The sequence below is a fragment of the Drosophila obscura genome, unplaced genomic scaffold, assembly GCF_018151105.1.
Source record: "Drosophila obscura isolate BZ-5 IFL unplaced genomic scaffold, ASM1815110v1 contig_165, whole genome shotgun sequence".
In the NCBI taxonomy this organism is placed as follows: Eukaryota; Metazoa; Arthropoda; class Insecta; order Diptera; family Drosophilidae; genus Drosophila; species Drosophila obscura.
Window position 1 is genome coordinate 1,632,592 of NW_024542752.1, and position 20,884 is coordinate 1,653,475.

Genomic DNA, 20,884 nt, shown 5'->3' on the forward strand with positions numbered 1-20,884 from the left:
TTATGAAATTGAGAAGGTATATTTTTGAGGGTCAGACAGTATATTTTGTCGATAAGTCCGCGGTCACACTGCTCTGCAAACAAATTGCGAATCGGCCAGAAATTTCAAAAAAAAAACAAAACAACAAATTTTGGAAGGCAAAACAAGGCAGTTTCTGCTACTGCACTGACACAAGACCATGAGTACAACCTTCAAGAACCTGAAACTGGGCCATTTCGGTGGCGGCGGTGCTGGTATAGGCGGTGGCACAGGCGGAGGTGCTAGTGGAAGCATCGGCGGTGCCTTTGGGATGGCAATATCTGGTGGAGTCGCTGGTAAGATGCCCGTAAATGGCGGCGGCGGAGGAGGTAAAGGCGCATCTGCGGCAGCCGCGGCCGAGTCGGAGGTGTTTCTCACGCCCAGCGGTGTCATCATACCACTTATCCGTACCAGGGATATGCCAAAAAGGCTGCCCACGATGACGGCAGCCCTACAGCGACCTTGCGATGACCATTTGTCGGCGGAGGATCTGGATGCAGTGCAACTCGAGCTGGAGCAGCTGCTCTCGAATGTGGCTCTACGCGCGCGCGTCCTCAAGGCCGAATACGACAGTGTGGACAAGGATGAGAAGCGCAACGACCGTCGCAAATTCGATCGCGTTCCTGGATCTCCACCGTGCACCAGCAACAATGCCATGCTGAACGCCATGCTGGGCATAGGCATTGGCGGAGCCAGCGGTGGCTTGGGCAGTCCAGCGGGCGCCTCATCGAGCATGGCCAAACGAAAGCGGGACGAGCCGACAGGCGTGCGCAAGAAGCACTCATCGATGACCATTCTGAAGGGCGGCCTCGGCCCGTCGAGCTCATCGAGGCACTCGAAGAACAGTCCAATGGCCGTGCACACAGACGACAGCATGGACTTCCTGCCGTCGTCGAACCTGATACTGCCCATGCTGCCACAGCTGCCGAAGCTGGCGATGCCAAAGAACGATATGCCGAACAAGTTCTGGCTCTCGGTGGAGCCGTACTGCATGCCGGTGACAAATGAGGATCTCCGCCTGATCGATGACCTCCTGGAGCAGTATCGCGGCCCATTGGTGCCGCCCGTACCCACACTGGGGCCGCACTACTCCACCGTGTGGGCGCTGGAGGATATGAAGGCCTTGCAGCCGGGCGGATCGCGCGTCAAGTCGCAGAATGCCTCGGCCATGGTGAAGAAGGCCGAAGGAATGGCGGAGGAGAGCATTACGGGTCCCCTCACACAGCGCCTTGTCACAGCCCTCATGGAGGAGTCGCTGCTGACGCTGCCCAGCGAGCAGGCGGCTGTGGGGGAGCACAGCAACAGCACCACAAGCAGCAGCAACGACAACAACTCCCATTCGCACTCTCATTCACATTCGCACTCGCACCTATCCTCCGCCAATTCGGGAGCTCCTGCAGCCAGCGGCAACTTCCGACCCCTCTCCATGCTCAAGCACGGCGTGGGCATTGAGCAGCGCCTGAAGAAGGAGCTGCTGGAGAACGGCCTGATGGATGCCAGCGACTGTGCGCCGCCCGAGGACATGGACGATGTGCTGCACGAGATCAAGCGCGTCACGGCAGAGATTAGCACCGTGTCCACGTTCAACAGTGAGGAGCTGAAGCGCCTCCGTCTGGCGGCCAGCGACGAGATCAAGCGCATCGAGCTCAAGCGCAAGCTGGACATGATTGACACGGAGATACTCGAGTGCTACAAGCGAATGCTGCAGTATCGGGCCAAGCGAAAGGGACACACCGTCGAGGAGAAACAGGAGATTCTACGCCTCACCAAAGAGCAGCGCATTCTGGCCGATCAGCTGGAGCGCATGAGCATACTGCCGCCCCTAGGCCCCTCCACCAATGCGATGGACGGCAAATTGTAGGACAGGGGGATGGCCTGGAGCTGGTGCCAACTGGTGGCCATGCATCGGGCAATCGGGCAAGATCGAGGAGATGTCCTCTTGCAGCTTCAATGTTTCTAAACAGTTAACGCGTTCTCTGTGGGACACTCTTCCTCTCTCTCTCTCTTGGCTCCGACAGGTTGTACATTAATAAACATACAAACACATACATATATACCTATATATACTTGAATATATATTGATTTTATGTAGAATATATAGCATAAAAGAAAACTCGCATCTCATTCACTTCCACTTCCACTTGCACACACACACACAACACAAAAACAAAACACACACGACACTTTCTGTATAGCTTTAGTTATCGCGAAGGCAATAAAGTTACCCTTTTTATCTAGAGAAATCCGCTAGAGAATCTGTATCTTGGGCTGGTACCACACCGCGCTCAGCGAACGTTGCTTGCGCTTTGAGCTTGATGCCACCGACAGGGCCAGCGAAGAGGCCTCGCCTCGCCCTCCGACTATGGCAGCGGAAGCTGCTCCCAGCACACATTTTTGTTTACCCTTTGGGTTCGATAAGCCACCCCGCCTCATCTCATCAAGCAATCTTCCAATCTAGCGGCTAATTAAATCCAAACAGAAGAGCGAGGAACCAAACCAAAGTGTATGCCCAGTTTACACTGACGCCGCCCTCCTTCCGTTCTGTGTTGATCGAACGGAAACGCAATCAGAAGGCAGCGCTACGCTATAAGGCGCTTCCCATACAGTAAACATCCGCGGGCGCGGTGGGTGGATGGAATACAAATAATTAGATATTTCGTTGTGGCTGTGTTGTACTTCGTTTTGGCCGCGGTGCAGTGGCTTGGCTTTTGTATCTTTGGCTGCGTGATCTCACGGCAAAAATGGTAAGGACAGCATTCAGATCGGAGTGGATGGCGAGCGGTATGGTCGAGGATTTCGATTTGGATGGTGGACGAGGATAATCACCAACCGGTTGTGGTGTTGGCCAGTCGTCGCATACGCCGCGTATTCCTGTCTTGATCTCGGATCTTCTTCTCCATCTCGGCATCGGTTAGCGTCTCTAGGAATGGGGCCCACGCATCCGCGTCGCTGGGATTCCGGAATGGCACATCGATGGTGGACAGGGGTGCCTCGCTGAAGGCGTATGTGCGACAGTGCCACGACAACTGGCCACGTATACTATATGCTATGGCCGTCACAAACTCTCCACCCAATCCCAGCTCGGCACAGAGCTTGATGGCAAACTCCTCCGGATTGTTGTTCTTCTCGGACATGTCCCACTCGACCTGATCGACGAGCGACGTGTTGCCCACGTGTATGTTGAGCTTGACTATGACACGCTGGACACAGCTCTCCTCCAGAATGGGGGATCGTGCCCCGCGGGGGCCGTGCTGGCACAAAGGGCGGGGATTCAGGTCCAGATCATCGCAGAGTACTTCGGCAAACTGCTCGGGCGTGATCATGCTCGGTGAAGGTGTCGCGCAGCTTCTGTCTCTCAAGCTCCATGTCCAGGCGTATGGGCACCAGGCATTCTTTCTGTGTATAGATTATTATAAATTATTATAATTAATTAATTATAAATGTTCCTTATTATCTGAATATATCTGTATTAATTATTATAAAAATAAATTAATTATAAATGTTCCTTAATATACCAGATTTTCAAAACAAATTGTATGGAATTGTAACAAAAACCTGTACAAAAAAGGGAAGGGGGGGGGGGGCCCCGCCCCTCCAAGTTACAGTACCTCCTGGTGTCCCGGGGGGGGGGCTCGCCCGGGTCAAGGGTAAAAAATACTAAATAGCGCCATACAAAAATTTTGCTTGAGATTGTAACAAATAAATACCATGCAATCAACTCTGGTGGTACGCCTGGTGTCATACGACCACAATATTTGGTACTCTGGTGTCATACGACCACAATATTTGCTATTCCCAGATATCTATATAAAGAAGCAACCGGTGTCTTCGTCTGCTTTCACAGTTCTTCTGTCGCCTTGTCGCTGGTTTTGTGCAACGTTATAAACTAATAAACAATATCAAAATGATCAAGGTATGCTCGTGTGTAATTTATGATGCCCCCAACCAATCCCAATCGCTTGAGGACAATACATTTGCCGGGTGCAAAGTCCAATGGGGATTTGAACCCGTGTCATCGGCAAATAGAATAACTGTATAGCTGCATGTGTACATATGTGCACCTTGTACCCTGAACGATTAGCATGTTCGTTTTGTTTCTCCGGAGTGTTATACAATAACAAATCTCTGTCCGCTCCGCAGAACGCCGTCTCTTTGGTGACCGGTGGAGCCTCCGGTCTGGGTCGCGCTACAGCCGAGCGTCTGGCCAGGCAGGGTGCCAGCGTGGTGCTCGCCGATTTGCCTTCCTCGAAGGGCAACGAAGTGGCCAAGGAGCTGGGCGACAAGGTGGTCTTTGTGCCCGTCGATGTCACCTCGGAGAAGGATGTGAGTGCTGCCCTGCAGATCGCCAAGGATAAGTTCGGCCGCCTGGATCTCACCGTCAACTGTGCCGGCACTGCGACGGCCGTGAAGACCTTCAACTTTAACAAGAATGTGGCCCACAGGCTGGAGGATTTCCAGCGCGTGATCAACATCAACACGGTGGGCACCTTCAATGTGATTCGCCTGTCCGCTGGACTGATGGGCGCCAACGAGCCTAATCAGGACGGGCAACGCGGCGTCATCGTGAACACTGCCTCTGTGGCTGCCTTTGACGGCCAGATCGGACAGGCTGCCTACGCGGCCTCCAAGGCGGCTGTGGTGGGCATGACCCTGCCCATTGCCCGTGACCTCAGCACCCAGGGCATTCGCATCTGCACCATTGCCCCAGGTCTGTTCAACACACCCATGCTGGCGGCCCTGCCCGAGAAGGTGCGCACCTTCCTGGCCAAGAGCATCCCCTTCCCCCAGCGTCTGGGCGAGCCGAGCGAGTATGCCCATCTGGTGCAGGCCATCTTTGAGAATCCCCTGCTCAACGGCGAAGTCATCCGCATCGATGGTGCCCTGCGCATGATGCCCTAGGATCACTGACAGTAGGACACGACACACATATCAATGAGCTCGATCAGATTGCATTTATCCCAATATGCCCAGAACGTGGCCTTGTAACGCTAACGCCGCCCTGTTTTACTCTATTTCTATTAATTAAGTCAAGAGTTGTTGTATTCTTCTGCCCCGAAATTATGTAATAATTGCTAATAAAAATGAAGTTCTACATTTTGAATATGTGCGAAGTGACCGGACGACGACTTGCAACACTGGCCGCTTGGCACAGGCTGGTAACCCTGCTCAGCCGGTGGCTGCAAATTGTAAACAAATAAATTCTCCCAACCAGAAAAATTCATTTGTGGATCAGCATGTCGCCCTATCAGCGCTGCGGGGAGATTGTCTGGCTGGGGAAGTGGCAGACGAAGGCTTTCGCCTTCCAGTGCATCTACTGCCGGGACGAGGAGCAGACCAGGACACTCAAAGACTTCAAGTCGCATCTGGAATCGAAGCACGCGGATCTGTTTGAAGATCAGAAGGTTGCACAGACAGCCACGGACACGACGCTGCGTAGTGGTGCCAGCAAGGAGCTGGCCGTCGAGGAAGATTTGGCCATTGTGAAAGGGGAATCTGTGGAATATGCGAGAGAACAAGAACCGCCTTTTGATAATGCTCTTTCACTGTCCGATGCTGCTGCTGCTGCTGATCCTCTTTCAGAGGCAGATGATGCTTCTGTAGAGTGCTTTGAGCCAGAGACAATGTTGGACTGGCCCAGCCAGAGCGATAGCCAGAGCACCACCTCCCAGGAGTCCTACAATGAGGCAAGCCTAGCACTATACCCGCTCCATATGCTAATCGCTAATGTTTGCAGTTGCAGCCAACAGGCACAGGAACATGCACGGACACCTCGTACTTCTGGCTGCAGGAGCACCCCATAATGCTGGCCTTCATCGGGCAGCTGGAGGAGCAGAGCCTGCTCTGGGACTTGGGTATGCTGGCGTACCGCAACTACAAGCGTCGCAGCGCAGCCTGCTCGACGATCGCCGAGCGGCTGAACTCGCAGTTTGGTCTGCAGTTGACGGGCGAGGAGGTGGCCGGCCACACCAAGAGGCTGCAGAATGTCTACCGGCGGGAGAGGCAGCGTCTGGAACGGGCAATCGCCCAGGGATCGACAACGACAACGGCACCACACTGGTACTACGAGAGGTTGGGCTTCCTGGCGAAGAGTTTGCGCCGGAAGCGGCACCCCAAGATGTCCGTATCCGTGCCCGTGCCCCATCTGAACCATCAGCAGTGCCTGAAGCTCATTGAGATCTATCAGCAGTGCAGCGGCACCTGGGACATGCAGGACCTGTCCTGCCGCCTGCGTCACGTACGAGACGCGGCCAAGGAGAAGCTGCTGTCGCTGTGCCGCGCCGAGCTGCAGATGCCCCAGCTGGAGCCCTCGCTGCTGCAGCGCTACACCCGCAATCTGCGCAACGCCTACCAGCAGGAGAAGCTGCGACGCATCCAGTGCGAGCGCAAGGGCAGTGGTGGTGGCGGTGGCGGTGGCGGCGTGGTTTTTACCCCCCGTTGCCGCTACTACGAGCAGCTGCGTTTCCTCGAGCCGCACGTGGCCCCCTTTCAGTGTGATCTCTGCGAGCAGCTGCTGAACAGTGTGGACGTCTACAAGGTGCATCGGGCCGGGCACGACGGCAGCCTGCCGTTCGTGTGCCCCACCTGCGGCAGGGGCTTCTCGCGTAGCGGCAACTGCACGATCCATCTGCGGCGGCATACGCACGACTATCAGCTGGGCTGCGAGGAGTGCGGCAAGCGGTTTGCCACCACATCGGATCTGCAGGTGCATCGGCGCTCGCACACCGGCGAGCGGCCCTTCTGCTGTGACATCTGTGGGAAGCGCTTCAGCACGCGGTCCTTCTTCGAGCGTCATCGGCGGCGGCACGAGCAGCGGCCACGCGGCAAGTGCAGCATCTGCGGCAAGAGCTTCTTCGAGCAGTCCGTGCTGAACGACCACATCAAGGGGCATCTGAATGTGCGCGACAAGGAGTGCGACATCTGCCACAAGACCTTCACCAGCTGCAAGTACCTGCGCCAGCACAAGGAGATCCACAATCCCCAGAAGCGATACATTTGCAAGATCTGCGCGAAGGGCTTTGCCCAGTACGCCGGACTCAGTGGCCACATGAAGTCACATGGCCGTACAGTGCCGCCCGATCCGAAAATGATGCTAGAAAACACATCCAATGGCTGCATAGAGAGACAATTGGATCCCTCCCCATTGCAGGCGATAAATGTGGACTGATTGTGTGATAAGCGGCCCGCCTGGCTGGTTCCTGGCGCTGTTACGACGGTACCGAAACGAACAAAGCAAAGCAGGCCACAGGGAAGGGAACGGAAGGGGTGGAGTGGATTGGCTCAAAGTGGAACCCTTTCAGCTGATTATCGCCACTAGTTTTATTTTCATACGCATTTGTATACATTTTAGCATTTGTTTTGGCTCTCCAGCTCCTCGATTCTCGACTCTTCGCGCGGGTCTTTATCTTATCATGGAACTGGAACTGAAACTGAAACTGGAAGTGGGAAGAGGAAGGCAAGGCAAGGGAACATTGCGCACTGGCGGCGATAAGAGTGAGGGAGCGAGTGGTGTTCCCAGTGAATTCCAATTGTCAGTCGGAAATTGGAGCTGCCTGAGAATTATCCATCCATTCGTGACGGTCAGCGTTATACGACAACCAAAAACTGTGCCGAAGATCGGCAAAAACGAAGGTTGCTGCTGCTGCTGCTGCTGCCAACAACGGATATTGGCACTTGAGTAGCGGAAGGCGGCGGTGGCTGTCTACAGACTACAGTGAGCACTCTCAGTAGAGGGATATAACAGTCCAGCGACGGATATGCGCGGCGCACTATCTGCCATTCCATTCCAGTCAATAGTCATAAACTAATTATACGCACGATCGTCGCCGTCGTCGTCATCTCTTTCGTTTCCTTGCCGCACCACACAGACGACTGGCTGTCTCTGACGTCACTTGCCACCGCACCCACGCCAAAAACAGGGGCAGACAAGCAGGCAGGGGAGTTGGGGCTGGTCAGCTGCGGCACTTGCGATAAGCCCGACCGACCGACCGTGTGCAGCTGCAGCTGCAGGGAAGGCGAAGCCCGATAAAAGACTCGAGATCTGTGGCGAGAGAGAGAGAGAGAGAGAGAGAGGAACGAAGACGACGATGCACACGACGATGCAGACAACGACGACGGGAAACAATGGCAGGCCAGGGCTAGTGGCTGTGGCAGTACCAGTGACGCCTGGAACACCAGACTCGGCGCACATCATAATCGGTGCCGCCGGCTTTGTAGCCCACGAGAGAAGACAGCCCCGAGAGAAGACTCTGATGAACTGCTTTCGCGACCGTTCCACGTCTTCAACAGGCGGTGGACCACCAGCCTACTATATGCGCGGACACAGCACCACATCGACGACACTGCTGCGCCTCGAGAGCAATGCAGGTGCAGGAGGAGTAGGAGGAGGCTCGGGCAACGCCCTAGATCAGGCGGGCGTCGAGGCCGGACGACCGGAGGCCGTTCGTTGGGTGCGTGAGCTTAAGTCCAGGCCCAACAAGCTGGCCCTGCTCAAGAGCAGCAGCACCAGGGACTTGACGCGCCTGCTCCTGGAGGATGGCAATGGCAGCGGCGGCACATCGGCGGTGCTGGTGTCCAACACCAGCCTGGACGTGTGCTCCTCCAACTCCAGTTCGGCCAGCAGTCCCCTGGCCGGCGGCAGGGCCAAGGCGAGGGCCAGGGACAGGGATAGGGAGCAGCGTAGCTTGAGCAAGGAGTGCTGCGGCAGCTGCTCCAAGCGCTGGCACGAGCTCAAGCAGCGCATGCACACCCTGGAGCAGGACCTGCTGGCCCAGGTCAGCTACAGCCAGGAGCTGGAGGCCAAGCAGGTTGAGATGACCCGCCAGCTCAGCGAACTAATGCAGGAGAAGGACAAGGACAGAGACAGGGACAGAGAGAAGCAGCGTGGGCCAAGCGGTGGGGCGGGTAAGAGCAATGTGAGACCCTCGCGTCTCGTGGCGTGGATGAACCTGTCCAACTGGTGGAAGAGCAGGCCCAGCGTGGAGACGCTGCGCGAGCAGCGCATCTTCTTCGACGAGCCCTGCTTCGACACGGAACTGGAGATGGTGCTGAAGCACGACCAGCAGCGCACTGTGCCGCGCATTGTGGTCGATTGCTGCGACCTCATCGAGCACAAATACCGCCGCTCCACGCAGCCCATCGAGGGCATCTATCGGCAGTGCGGCGACTACAACAAGATCCAGACGCTGCGCTTTAGCATCGATGCGAATGACTATGAGGCCCTGCGGCAGACGGATGTCGACATACACACCCTCACGGGTGTGCTGAAGCTCTTTCTGCGCGAGATCAAGAGTCCGCTGGTCAGTGTGAACGAGGCCAAGACGTTCATTGGCACACCCCATCAATGGTGTATGTATATCCCCATGCCCAATCCATACCCCCTCAAGCTGAAGCGAAGCTGATATTTACTCTTCCGTTCTAGTGCTCACCGAACTGGCCGTCAAGCTGGACACATTGAAAAGACTGATACGCTCGCTGCCGGAGAGCAATCGCGATACCATGGACTACATTTTCGGCCACTTCAATCGGTGAGCTTCAGCTGCAGCCGCAGCTGCACCAGCACTTTTTGGCACTCTCTTAGCTTACTCTCTCCTCTCTCTCGCATGGACAGGCTGACCAAGGTGCCGCTGCAGCAGATCAGCGCCGAGACGCTGTCCATTTCGGTGACACCGTCCATATTCCACACGGTGCCGCAGGGCGTGCACATGCAGGACATACAGCAGCTGCTGCGCGAGGGCGAAACGCTGGCCGATTGCGTCAAACTGATGATCGAGTATCATTCGCGCATATTCGAGTAAGTGATGGCCCCCTCTCCCCCCACCCAGTATCGGTGATGGTGTATCGCAGTCTTCACGCCGCTCCCACCCACTCGCACAACGCATCCCCGCCTACGTCCGCCCACGCCACCAGCTGCTTCTCTGCCCCACCCGCATCATACCAACCCCAACCACTTGAATTGAATGTGTCTCGCTGTGTCGAAAGTAAAATGCTAACCACCCGAATCCTCCTACAATTCGTATCCGTATCCGAATCCAAAATTGAACCTGAACCTGAACCTACTGTACCTGCATCCTCGATCCTCGATCCTCGATCCCTGTCCCCTGAACCCCTTCAACCTACAATCCCACAGATGCACCGCCGATCGACGCCTGCATCGCCTGAGCATGCGAAACTTGAAGAAGACGCTATCCCAACCGGATTTACTATTCCAAAATATATTCTGATGACCGATCGATCGAGCAAAGCCACGCAAAATCAACAGAGAGAGCGAACCACTGTATATAGCGAACGACATTAGTTCTAGTAGTACCTACATATACATATACATATACATATAACCACACCGTATACAGGCATGCAACAGGCACGAAATTACTTTGGATATTTGATAATACATTTTTTTGGTGTTAATAAATTAGATTTACAAACCTTGAGAGCTGTCCTTTGGCCTGGAGGAGGAGTGCTTTGTGGTGAGACGAAGATAATCGAGAGAGCGTAAAGCTGGTACATTCGAGGCGACCTGGCACTGGGCTAGCCCAGGTATTTTTACACTCTCTTGCCTTCTTCTCACTCTCTGTTGCTGTTGCTTTCCCACTTTTCCTGGGAGAATGGTAACACTTGGAATGGGAGCATCACTGACAGCTGCTTCGAGGCATTTGACATTTAAGTTTCTACCGTTACCGCAGCCAGAGTTGCCACCTAATAAGGAAAGAGTGCGAGAATAACCTCAATCTTGGGGAAACGACTGTGTTTTAGGGAAGAAATTTGTTCACTTTGAAGGCATTTAAATTTGAAAGCTGATTCAGTTGAGACTAATAGACCAAAGCTTCGATATGTTTGCTTGGTGTATATATTTGTTTTTATTTTTTTTGAACTGTTTTTGTTTTGTTTTATAATAACATTGCGGGTGGAGTGTTTGTTGTGTTAGTTAGGTGGTAGATGGTAGGTAGGTCTGGGCTGGACAGGGGTACTGATGGGGTGGGGGGTCTAGGGAAGAATCTAGGATATCTCACACAATTACAGTCTAATCATCTCTAGAGGCTACCATTTAATGTAATCTATGCCAAGACCAACTGGTCTACATATAAATGTATGCATGTGTGTATGTACTATATATATTTGATATATGTGTGTGTGTGTGTGTGTGTGTATGCGCGCATGTATGTACTAGGTATATACTCGTTATACATAATAGAATTCGAATTATCAATTATCAATTGGATAGCGTTTGCTAGACTTGTTTCAAACTTTAACATTCATTTGTCCGACACGCACGGGGGCATATTTCATCAACTCGTAAATACGCACGCAATTGATTTGGTTGTACATGGAGGGAAGTTGGGTTGGGTTGTTCTCATGTAAATATATGCATACATATATATGTATGTGCATGTGTACACACATAACGAAAAAAAAAAAAAAAAAAACAAAAAGAACCTCATCATTCGCTTGCTCTTCTCTGATCACAATTCTGGGGATTAAGTATGATGCATCCATGCATCATTTATGATGTATGATGAATGATGTAAATATAGGTGTATATTAAGTTTGTGTGGCTGCACTTGGCTGGCTTCCACTGGTTTCCACATCCAACTATAACTGAGGGGGATGCAAGAGGGACATCGAAGGCACAGGAATACTTATTACACGCACGCACACACAACGATCCTATCCTATCCGATCGATCCAAACTGAATCGCAATTAAATAATTTCTAGGGCGTCCGTCTATCGTCTATCGTCTATGGCGGCTGCGGCTGCTGCTTCAGGCTACGAGGAGCTTACGGACTAAACGTTGACATTTGTGATTGAATTTGTTTGTTATCGATTTCTACTTGAAGAATGGATTTTTCGAGGCTGACGACTTCATGGTGCACAGGACCTGACGCTCCAATTGAAAGTCATAGTCCAAGGATCTAAGCAGCGTTGTGAGCTCTGGCAGTATGGGTAGCTATAAGCAAAGATAAGCAAACAGACAGAATAAGACAGAGAGATAAAGAGAGGTTGTGAGCGCCGACACTCACATCAGTTCCTGGCTGACTCCGCTGCAGCCTAACGTCCATCACAAAGGGAACCCCCTCCAGTTCTGTATAGGTCCCTAGTGTACCTGTTCCGCCATAGGTTGCACGTCCTCCCCCAACGGCACTGGGGCCCGCTGGACGTGGTGGGGCCGGGCGCTGTGGCGAACTGATTTGATAATTTGCCTGAATCTCCTCATAGTCATGGTGCTCGGTTGGTGGCTGCGGTAGCTACAAAAAAAAATACGATATATTAAATTTCAGTGCAAACGAAGCCGAGGGGAAGGCACTCACGGGTCCACGCGAGTGTCGTTGTCCCTGCAAGTTGAGGCGATTCAAGGCCTGCTCCACCTCAAAGGCGCCGCTGCTGCCAGCTACTGGTGGAACTGGCGGCGGCAGGCGGACGGGAATGGTGCCCGTCTTGTAGCAGATGAGCACACCGTTGATGTCGCCGGCCAGCTTGAAGCCATCGGGTGCCACCTTCAGCTTGGAGCAGAGAATGATGTCGGTCACCGCTTGGGTCACAGTGCCGCGCTTCGACAGCTTGTAGGCGATCTGTCGCTTCCGCCAGGCCTTCTGGTCGCTGTCGGCTGTGCGCGAGAGCAGCGAGAACTCCTTGGGCGGAGTCGTCTTATCCGCAATGACTCTGCAAGAAAAACAAAACCGTTTAATGACGTGGCGTGGAAGCGTGGAAGAAGAGAGAGCCAACTTACTGGAGCGTCTCCACCACATAGTCGGGCAGTCCCTCGGACTTCGAGAGGCACAGATAGCGAGTATTTTGGCGCGCGAATATGCTATAGTCACGCCATAGATCTGCGTCAGCATCCTGGTCATAGGTGCGATTAATAGCACTGAAGTTCTTTGGGCAGCTGCAAGGGCAAAGATTCAATATATACCCATTCGATATTCCACTGGCCACTCCCACTCCCCCCCCCCCACTCACCGCTCAAAGTCCTCGACAATGTGCAGCGAGGTGATGGGCCGATTGTCTGGCAGGAAGCTCATGATCGAGTTGAACACATTCGTTGCATTGCCAGCCCCCGGTCCAGCCACACCAGTTTCACCATCTATCGGGGAGCCGAGCAGAGTTGCTGTCGAGAGGGCCACAGGACTGCCACCGCCGAGTGACGAGATGCCGCTTTGGATGTGCTTGCCGACCTTGTTCATGCTGCTCGTCTTCTTCTGTGCTGTCCGATCTCCTTCCGCTGCAGCTGCTCCACCGTTTGTGTCTTCTTCTGTTGGTTTGGGGCGAGGGAAAATCCGAAATGAAATCCCAAACAATATGAAATGTTAGTCAGGGGTTTTTGTTATTGTGTCAAATGTTTATACAATCAATTCTGTTAAGCTGCTGGCGATTCCCCCGCGATAAGTGATTCATGATCTCGTTGCTCAGTCTGTACGACCCACCTGCCTGCCTCCCTGCCTGCCCGCCCGCCCGCTCTTGCCGTAACCGGCGTTCTTTTGTAGGTCGTTCGTTGTTATTTTTGCCAGAGCCAGGGCCAGGCCAGAGACCGAACCATCAAATGAAACGATGAAAGAGTTTCTCTTTTGACGCAACGCACGCACACAGAGATCGCACACAAAGTGCGATCGGGTGCGCACTTGCAAAATACAGGAAGAAGATATTGACAGACTGACATACTGACGGACAGATACTATCCCGTCTTCCTATCAAAGATGCCTCCTTGTCACGGTCTTACGCTCCGTTTGAATCGAATTAATGAGTGTTTATTTAATTTGTGATAAGATAGCCAGATAACCAGCTCTAGAGTCTAGACCCAAGCGAATGGCGTCAGCGCAGCTGTAAGTAGCGCCGGGCCTTGAGTCATCTCAGCTAAACTTCAGCAAACTGCAACCTTGCAAGAAGAGACGGAGTCGGAGAATCTCTCCCCCCCCTGCAGACAGCACAGACCAAAGAGCAGATGCAGAAGCAAACAAAGACGCAGCGCCACAACCAGTGTGTGTGCGTATGTGTGTGTGTGTGTGTGTGTGTGTGTGTGTGTGTGTGTGTGTGGGGGAGGGCGGTGGGGAGTTTTTTGGCCAATATGCACTTTGGCGCGCGCGCATTGCCAACAAAGAAGTGGGTAAGGGAAAGTGCAAGGGGTGACAGCAGCTGGGTTATTGCCGGACCACTTTGTTAACCAAAAACGAACCAAGAAGCCATTTAAAATTACGAAATTCTCTATGGGCAGTTCCAATTATAAGCGCTGGGGCTCCCCTTCCCCCACCAAACGCCACTAATCCCCGCCTTCCCTACCGATCCGACCATTAGTCAACACAGCATCACACACACACACACACTTGCACACACACACACATGCAGAGTACGCTGTATGTACATAATTAATATTCTCGCTGGCCCCTGGCTCTCTCTCTCTATTCTTGGATTTTGTAAAACTTCTGGGACTTTTCCGACTTCACTTCCTCCCACAAGACCAAACGGAGACCTACCTGATGAACGCGTTCCAAAGGCCGGAGCCTGTTATATTGCATTTAATAGAACAGAACAGCCTCCTGATACAACTTTGCCGATTTGTTGTTTTGTATATTTGGTTCAGCGTGACCGTGACGATAACGATGAAAAATCCCATCCGGCCAAAAAATAAATACCATTAAATACCATTTCATTTTCGAGAAATACCATTTAAATACCATACCATAAAAAAACCAGGGCAGTCCGGCGATCAATCGAGACTTAACCCACTTAATACCCCTCTATTAAAAAAATTGATCACCCTTTGGTAAACCGCGTAAAATAATACTGTTTGTAAAGGCTCGTTGTACCTCCATCCTCCTCTTTACTGACAAATCAAAAATGTGCACCGACATCTTTCACCTGTAATGCGTAAAATATGTTAAGCTTATGTAAATTTCGTGAATATATTAAATACCCCCCTGGTCGACAATGGGATAACGTTCTATTTTTCTGATTGAAATCGTATTCCATGATTTTGATATTCCGTTTAATATTACCAGCTAGCTGAGACTCTCAGCCATAAACAAATAATTTTATCCGATAGATACATAAATTTTCTACAAGATTGGTAAGTTTTCAGAAGTCTTTTTTATTGAATTATTTACATGTTGAGGTTCAAACAAAATCAACATAAAACGAATGTGACGTCGTTTTGTGGCGCTGCCAGACTCGTGCAATTCGTAGTTGCTGCGGGCTGCCTACCGTGATATTTTGTGATATGAAATTCGTCAATTTTGATATTCAGTTTAATATTACTAGCTAGTTGGCCCTCTCAGCCCTAAACAAATAATTTTATCCGATGGATACATCAATTTTCTACAAGATGGGCTAGTTTTAAAAAGTCTTTATTATTGCGTTGTTTACAATAAAAAGGTTCAAACAAAAACGGCTAAAGCCGAAATTCGGCCAATCAAATCGTTCGAAAGTAAGCATTTGGGGTGGTTTTCTGGGCAAAGTCCAAAAAATGTTTGCGCGACCATGAAACAAATTATTGCCGAATATTTTTCTTCACAAGTCCGCTGAGTACCAAAAAAATATACATTGATAAGTTTTAAAATCATTTCATTAATATTACACGATGAAGTAGACTTATTGTTGCTACGGTTCCCGTTAGGAACATGCGGCTCACCACGAAAGTGAGGAGTAAGTCACCACGAAAACGCTCTCTTCACCTCGGAAAAGAGAGCAAATTTTGAAAAACCACCACGATATGAGAGCAAATAATATCAAAATTTTTGGACGTTAAATATGACGAAATATCGGTATTTTTTAAGCGGAACGATACTACCGCGATACATATTGTATATATTTATCGAGGATAGGATGGGATTTTAACAACACTGCACAATCAGAATACAGATAACAGCACTGGCCGAAAATTCATTGGCAATTTTAAATCTAACTGAAAGGAAATTCTAGCTGGCCAAGTGGAAATTTGGTGTTTAAATTAATGTTCGTTAATTATTGATAAGGCACTGTGTGTGGTGTTTCCATCCAGCCGTTATGATCGTAGAAACATAAGGTATTGCATGCATATTTACATCATAACATACAAAATAATCGCACGTACTATGCAATGAATGTGATGTGATGTGTGGTATGCAAGGAAACAACCGACAGCAGCCTTCCAGGCCCAGAGAGCCATGGCTCGTGGAATGTGGCTTAGCAAGTTGGAAGCCGTTCCGACCATTGATATCGTTTGCTTGTATCGTTTTTCTTTACCTGTGCATCAGTGTATGTGTGTGTGTGCCGCGTCTGTGTGTGCTGATCAGGTTTGTTGCACAGTGGACCGCATTCGAGCAACGCAACTTCCTTGCCATGGTGTGGCACCCAATCCAGTTACAGCTTGATCTGTGTCCACTGTGGCAACGATTGGAATCCACACTGGTATTGGTATTTTTGTGGTGTCTGCCGCTGGCTCGTACCCTCGCTCACCTGTACATTCACGTCTGTGTGCCCGTTCACTTGTTAACTGGTTGTGCGAATAGCTGGCATCGGCCCCCGGCGGTTAGAATCAGCGGCTGATGCGACGCGGACTTCGGAATGGACTCCACTACTGAGTGCCGCGATCGAATCGATAGTCGTAGTTGTCACTCGGTCGTCGGTTGTTGATGTTTTTGAACATATCCATATCCAAGCATATACAACATATACATATACCCATCATCACATCGTTCATTTGTCGCTTCCTCAACGGCCTCGGCGTCTATGTTTCGTTTTGTTGATCTTGGTCTGCTGGAGACGTCTTTACGCGCCAGCCTGAAATTTGATTTCAGTCCCCATTCATTACCAATAATTATCGGCATTTTTCGGCTGTTTTTGTTTTGTGATATCAGAATGGCCGCCATGTAAATGTCACTGGCCAGGCCAAGAGTGGAAAGGAAATTAAGAAATACCCAAAACAGAATACAGAGGTAAACTTGTTTTACAACCTGCCAATTGCAATTTTCCGTTCGCTGATCTTTTTTGTGTGTGTTTTTCTTTATAAATCCCGCGACTGAGTGTTTTTTTTTTATTCATTATTTTTCTGCTGTGAAAAGTGCAAAATTGATAAATTGTGGAGAGAGACGAAAACCGTTTGCTCAGCGGAATATACATATGTAACTTCCGAGTAATTGAATTCAAAGTTCCATAGAATCTGGTGCAGTTTTGTGGGAACCAAAACGATCCTAATGCATGGCTGCATTGGCCACTTTTGTTGTTGTTGTTGTTGTTGCGATATTTCCACTGAAGGGCAGAAGAACCGTTACAACTGTTCATAGTCGCAGGGCACCAACAACTCTTGGCATCTCGCTCCATACCACTGAAGTTTCCATTTCTGCAAAAAGTTCCCCACCAACTAATTACTCATTTATGGGAAAGTGGAAAAAGCATGCATACGTACATATGTGAAAGTGCAGCGGATGGAAGAAGACAAAACTGAACTGAAGAGATTTTTCATACGATTCCAATTCCATTCCAGATAGAAATCGTTGCATCTTGGGTTCATTTGGAATCATCATCCATCATATCCATCCCAGCCATCCATCCCATCCAATCCACCTGCTCGTTCGGTTCGTTTCGCTCCGCTCCGCTCAGAATGTGCAGCGCCGCTGAGTCGGATGCAAACGTGGCGCCATCTAGCGAGCGTTGAACCGCATTTGAAGCCAATTTACAGGAAATGCTGAAACACGCCTCCAATGCGAGCAGTGCCTCTGCCTCCGCCTCCGCCACCGCCCCCACCACTACCACCGGCCCGCTGCCCGTGCCACCAGTTACAGTGGCTTTGCCGCTCAATGGACAGCTGCTGCGCACCGCTTCAGTCTGTGCCAACAGCAGTACCAGCAGCAGTAAAACAACAACAGCAGCAGCAACAACGGGAACGGGAACGGAAGCAGTGGAAGCGGCAACAACACACCCTCCGTTCCAGTAGGGGTAGCAGCAGCAGCAGCAGTAGCAGTGGCAGGAGGAACAACAACAACCACCACGAATGGCTCTGTGTCAGGCACTGCGGCAGCCGGGGCAGGTTCGCCAACACCCGCAGCAGCTGCCTTGGCCAGCACGGCACGCAACATTCACCTGCGACCGCCACAGCCACAGCCCCTGAACATATCCGGTCTGAATGCATCCACCTGCAGCACGCTTCTGAATGGCGGGTGCCGAGTGGCAAATGCGGCCTCCAATCTACTTAACATTGCCATGCCAACTACCCCCACGCCACTGAAACCGCTGACGCCACTGACGCCACTCACTCCCAACGGACACTGCAACAGCAATGGGAGCCTGCACCATCACACCTACACGAATCAGCACATCCTGGCCAGCAGCCACCAACAGCAACAGCAGCAACAGCAACAGCAGCAACAGCAACAGATACTGCCGTTGCCGGCACAGCCGAAGTTGTCCCACTCCCTGATGCAGCCACAATCGCCGCAGCCGCAACATCTCAGCCAACTGCAGCAGCACAATTACAGCAACTGCAACAATCTGACGGGAAATCCGCCGATGCTCCAGAAGCTGTCCAAGCCAGGACCGTCGCCTCGCGAAGCCCTCACCAGCCTGGGTCTGCTCTGCCTGAGTGAGTGCCATTCGGAGTCTCGACTACCAGTCTCTGACCTGACCCGTTGATCTGTTTCAGGTTCCCTGCTGCTGGCGTTGCTCTCGCTGATCTTTCTGCTGAAGATCTCGCCGAATGGGCGCGAGGATGCCCTGTCCAGGGGCGTGAGCAGCGAGGATTTTATCATTGTTTACGACGTGACACTGGCCCTGTGCGCCCTGTCGCTATCCCTGAATCTCTGTTGCCTGCTCGTCTGCGCCATCCAGTTCCTGTTTGCCGTCAAGCTGCGTTCGCCCGCCTTCGAGGGGCGCGACAACAAGTATCTGGAGAAATCGAGTGCCAGTCGCACGTGTGCGGTGAGCGGATTCTTCATCTCCATTCCGGTATTCCTCACCGGCATCATCCTCTACACCTTCAATCACTTTCACTCTACGCCCGCCATCATCACCAGCGTCCTGATCGGCGTGGGTATCGTTTTTTGCGGCGGCGCCATGGTCCACAATGTGTTCGTGTGGCAGAAGGAGAAGACCATTAGCTATCGGAGCGCTCCGCTGCATGGGACTCTTGTGGGATCCCTGCCACACAACATGTCGCTGCTGTCGGCAGCCCAGCTGCCTCTGCCGCTGCCACTGCCACTTCCCCTGCCGCCTGTACAGTTCCATGCTGGCTCCCCGCCACCCCCGGCCCCGCACCAAATGCAGCTGTACCAGGGCAACCATGCCTGCATGCTGCAGCCCACCTCGGTGACTCCTGTCTCACCGAATCACTCGCACGGCAGCTTCAATCCCCTGCTGTGCAACAACATCATGGGCGGCGGAGGTGGAGGTGGAGGAGGAGGCGGAGCCATCAATTCCTCATTTCTTGTCCGACCGTCTACAGCAACACCACCCACGCCGAAGCCCCTAGGCGGGGGTTCCGGAAGCTGTCTGGTGGGTCGCGAGGCCAGCGGGTCAGTCAGTCCGGGCATCCCACCCACGCTCGACATGAGCAACATCACAATCTCGCTGCACGAGCTTTCCACGCTCGTCTAGACGAGCACACCCCCCCCCATCCACTGATGAATCAGTTTTAGACTTTAGCTAGTAGATAAATACGTAGCCTTAGACGACATCCAATCCACCGTACAACGTTAGCCTGCTGCTGATGCTGCTGCTGCCAATGTCTGTCCCCTTCTTGCCGATTTGCCTTCGTTTCACAAGGACAACTGCTGTATATATTTGTACATATCTATATATTCTTAAGTATCGACTTGGAAGTGCATAAATGTAATTTTAATTTTAAATTAAAATTCTACTCACAAATAGTTAGGCAAATAGTTCCTTTCTTGGGCGGAAGTGGGTGCATGGCCAAGTGTTGGGTGGGATGGCGACCATAAAGAGCTGGAAGATGGATCTATCTGAATGAGTGAGGTAAGGTAGAATAATTTATATTAGGTATTTCTGATATATGTTAATCAGATCCCATGTAGCGCGGAAGATCCGTTCCCTTCTCCAAAGATTTTCTAATGTCCAATTTTGGTTGTGCAAACATTTAAAACTTTATTATCCACTTATAAATTAGTAAGTACTTAGTTAGTTAGGCCTCATTTTGGAGCGATGACTTGGGGCGTCCCATAGCGGTCGGCGTTTGAACTACGTCTGCTAATTTTGCTTATTATTCAGCTGAAAAGTATGCTTATGCCCAGTGCTCACAGTTTATAGGATAAACTTTATGCACACCAGCGCAGCCGACGGTCAAATTTTATGGTCGAATGCAGCGCTAGGTAGCGCTGGCTGTAATTGTAGGCCCTTAGCGTTGCCGTACTCGATTGCCGAAATGTGCAGCGCTGCCAGATGTGCAGCTTTTTTTGGCTTTGCCGTACTATATACTGAAAATGCAACTGAAATTTGAAATTAAACTGAAAATAAAATACAATACAATTGGGCTATATTCATCTTTTTAACCAGTCGACTTTCGCCTAGAAAAATGTTTTTTTTTTTCATTTACCAAATGGCTTAGACGTTTAGGCGGCGTTCGGGTTCATACAAATTTAAATAATAAAAAATACCTAAAATTTTTATATATAACGTATAACGATGCATAATAGTCGTCTCGAATTATTCGATTAATCACTGGATTGTCTTTAGAAAATGTAACATTTTAACTTGGCAAAAATAAATGAAAAGACTTGAATTTTCGTATGTTCGTATGATGATTAATGTTTATTGGATCTTCAGTCGCTGCCATTTATTGGCTTGGAATGTGCATGGAATCTGCATTTAAACACCTTCAGCTGGAAATTCTAACACTTTATTTGAAACTCTAAACACTTTTTTTCTGCCCAATTGGCAATTTTAAACTTA

At 51.0% G+C, this 20,884-nt stretch overlaps 7 protein-coding genes across 9 annotated transcripts; 5 read left to right on the top strand and 2 right to left on the bottom strand.

Moving 5' to 3' along the window:
• The first annotated feature begins 52 nt into the window (after positions 1-52).
• LOC111072453 (transcriptional adapter 3) lies at positions 53-2,066 on the top strand. The gene has a single exon (XM_022364337.2). It carries the CDS (start codon positions 179-181, stop codon positions 1,877-1,879), a length of 1,701 nt encoding a protein of 566 aa, XP_022220029.1. The 5' UTR covers positions 53-178; the 3' UTR covers positions 1,880-2,066.
• Positions 2,067-2,130: 64 nt separating this feature from the next.
• On the bottom strand, positions 2,131-3,232 carry LOC111072411 (SWI/SNF-related matrix-associated actin-dependent regulator of chromatin subfamily B member 1-A-like). The gene has a single exon (XM_041591969.1). It carries the CDS (start codon positions 3,150-3,152, stop codon positions 2,841-2,843), a length of 312 nt encoding a protein of 103 aa, XP_041447903.1. The 5' UTR covers positions 3,153-3,232; the 3' UTR covers positions 2,131-2,840.
• Positions 3,233-3,866: 634 nt separating this feature from the next.
• Positions 3,867-5,086, top strand: LOC111072456 (3-hydroxyacyl-CoA dehydrogenase type-2). Its single transcript, XM_022364343.2, has 2 exons — positions 3,867-3,931; positions 4,159-5,086. Exons 1-2 carry the CDS (start codon positions 3,923-3,925, stop codon positions 4,915-4,917), a joined length of 768 nt encoding a protein of 255 aa, XP_022220035.1. The 5' UTR covers positions 3,867-3,922; the 3' UTR covers positions 4,918-5,086.
• A 121-nt stretch (positions 5,087-5,207) lies between these two features.
• Positions 5,208-7,183, top strand: LOC111072452 (zinc finger protein 26-like). Its single transcript, XM_022364335.2, has 2 exons — positions 5,208-5,702; positions 5,753-7,183. The coding sequence occupies exons 1-2, from the start codon at positions 5,253-5,255 to the stop codon at positions 7,181-7,183; spliced, it is 1,881 nt and encodes a 626-aa protein (XP_022220027.2). The 5' UTR covers positions 5,208-5,252.
• Positions 7,184-7,842: 659 nt separating this feature from the next.
• On the top strand, positions 7,843-10,448 carry LOC111072454 (rho GTPase-activating protein 15). 2 transcript variants are annotated; one of them, XM_022364338.2, is made up of 4 exons: positions 7,843-9,363; positions 9,437-9,542; positions 9,626-9,808; positions 10,145-10,448. In XM_022364338.2, exons 1-4 carry the CDS (start codon positions 8,103-8,105, stop codon positions 10,236-10,238), a joined length of 1,644 nt encoding a protein of 547 aa, XP_022220030.1. In that variant the 5' UTR covers positions 7,843-8,102; the 3' UTR covers positions 10,239-10,448. The 2 variants fall into 2 exon arrangements, with proteins under 2 accessions (XP_022220030.1, XP_022220031.1); XM_022364339.2 differs by lacking the exon at positions 10,145-10,448 and having other exon boundaries at positions 9,626-10,060.
• Positions 10,449-11,049: 601 nt separating this feature from the next.
• Positions 11,050-14,599, bottom strand: LOC111072455 (multivesicular body subunit 12A). Of its 2 annotated transcripts, none has more exons than XM_022364342.2 (6): positions 14,482-14,599; positions 12,974-13,262; positions 12,744-12,899; positions 12,325-12,676; positions 12,037-12,261; positions 11,050-11,963 (listed from the first exon to the last, which is right to left on the bottom strand). In XM_022364342.2, exons 2-6 carry the CDS (start codon positions 13,195-13,197, stop codon positions 11,844-11,846), a joined length of 1,077 nt encoding a protein of 358 aa, XP_022220034.2. In that variant the 5' UTR covers positions 13,198-13,262; positions 14,482-14,599; the 3' UTR covers positions 11,050-11,843. The 2 variants fall into 2 exon arrangements, with proteins under 2 accessions (XP_022220034.2, XP_022220032.2); XM_022364340.2 differs by having other exon boundaries at positions 12,974-13,265.
• Positions 14,600-15,863: 1,264 nt separating this feature from the next.
• Positions 15,864-19,832, top strand: LOC111072468. The gene is given in 4 exon segments (XM_041591950.1): positions 15,864-16,028; positions 17,469-17,765; positions 17,822-18,563; positions 18,624-19,832. Coding segments are annotated over 3 exon segments (1,791 nt in total). The 5' UTR covers positions 15,864-16,028; positions 17,469-17,666; the 3' UTR covers positions 19,574-19,832.
• Positions 19,833-20,884: the final 1,052 nt, after the last annotated feature.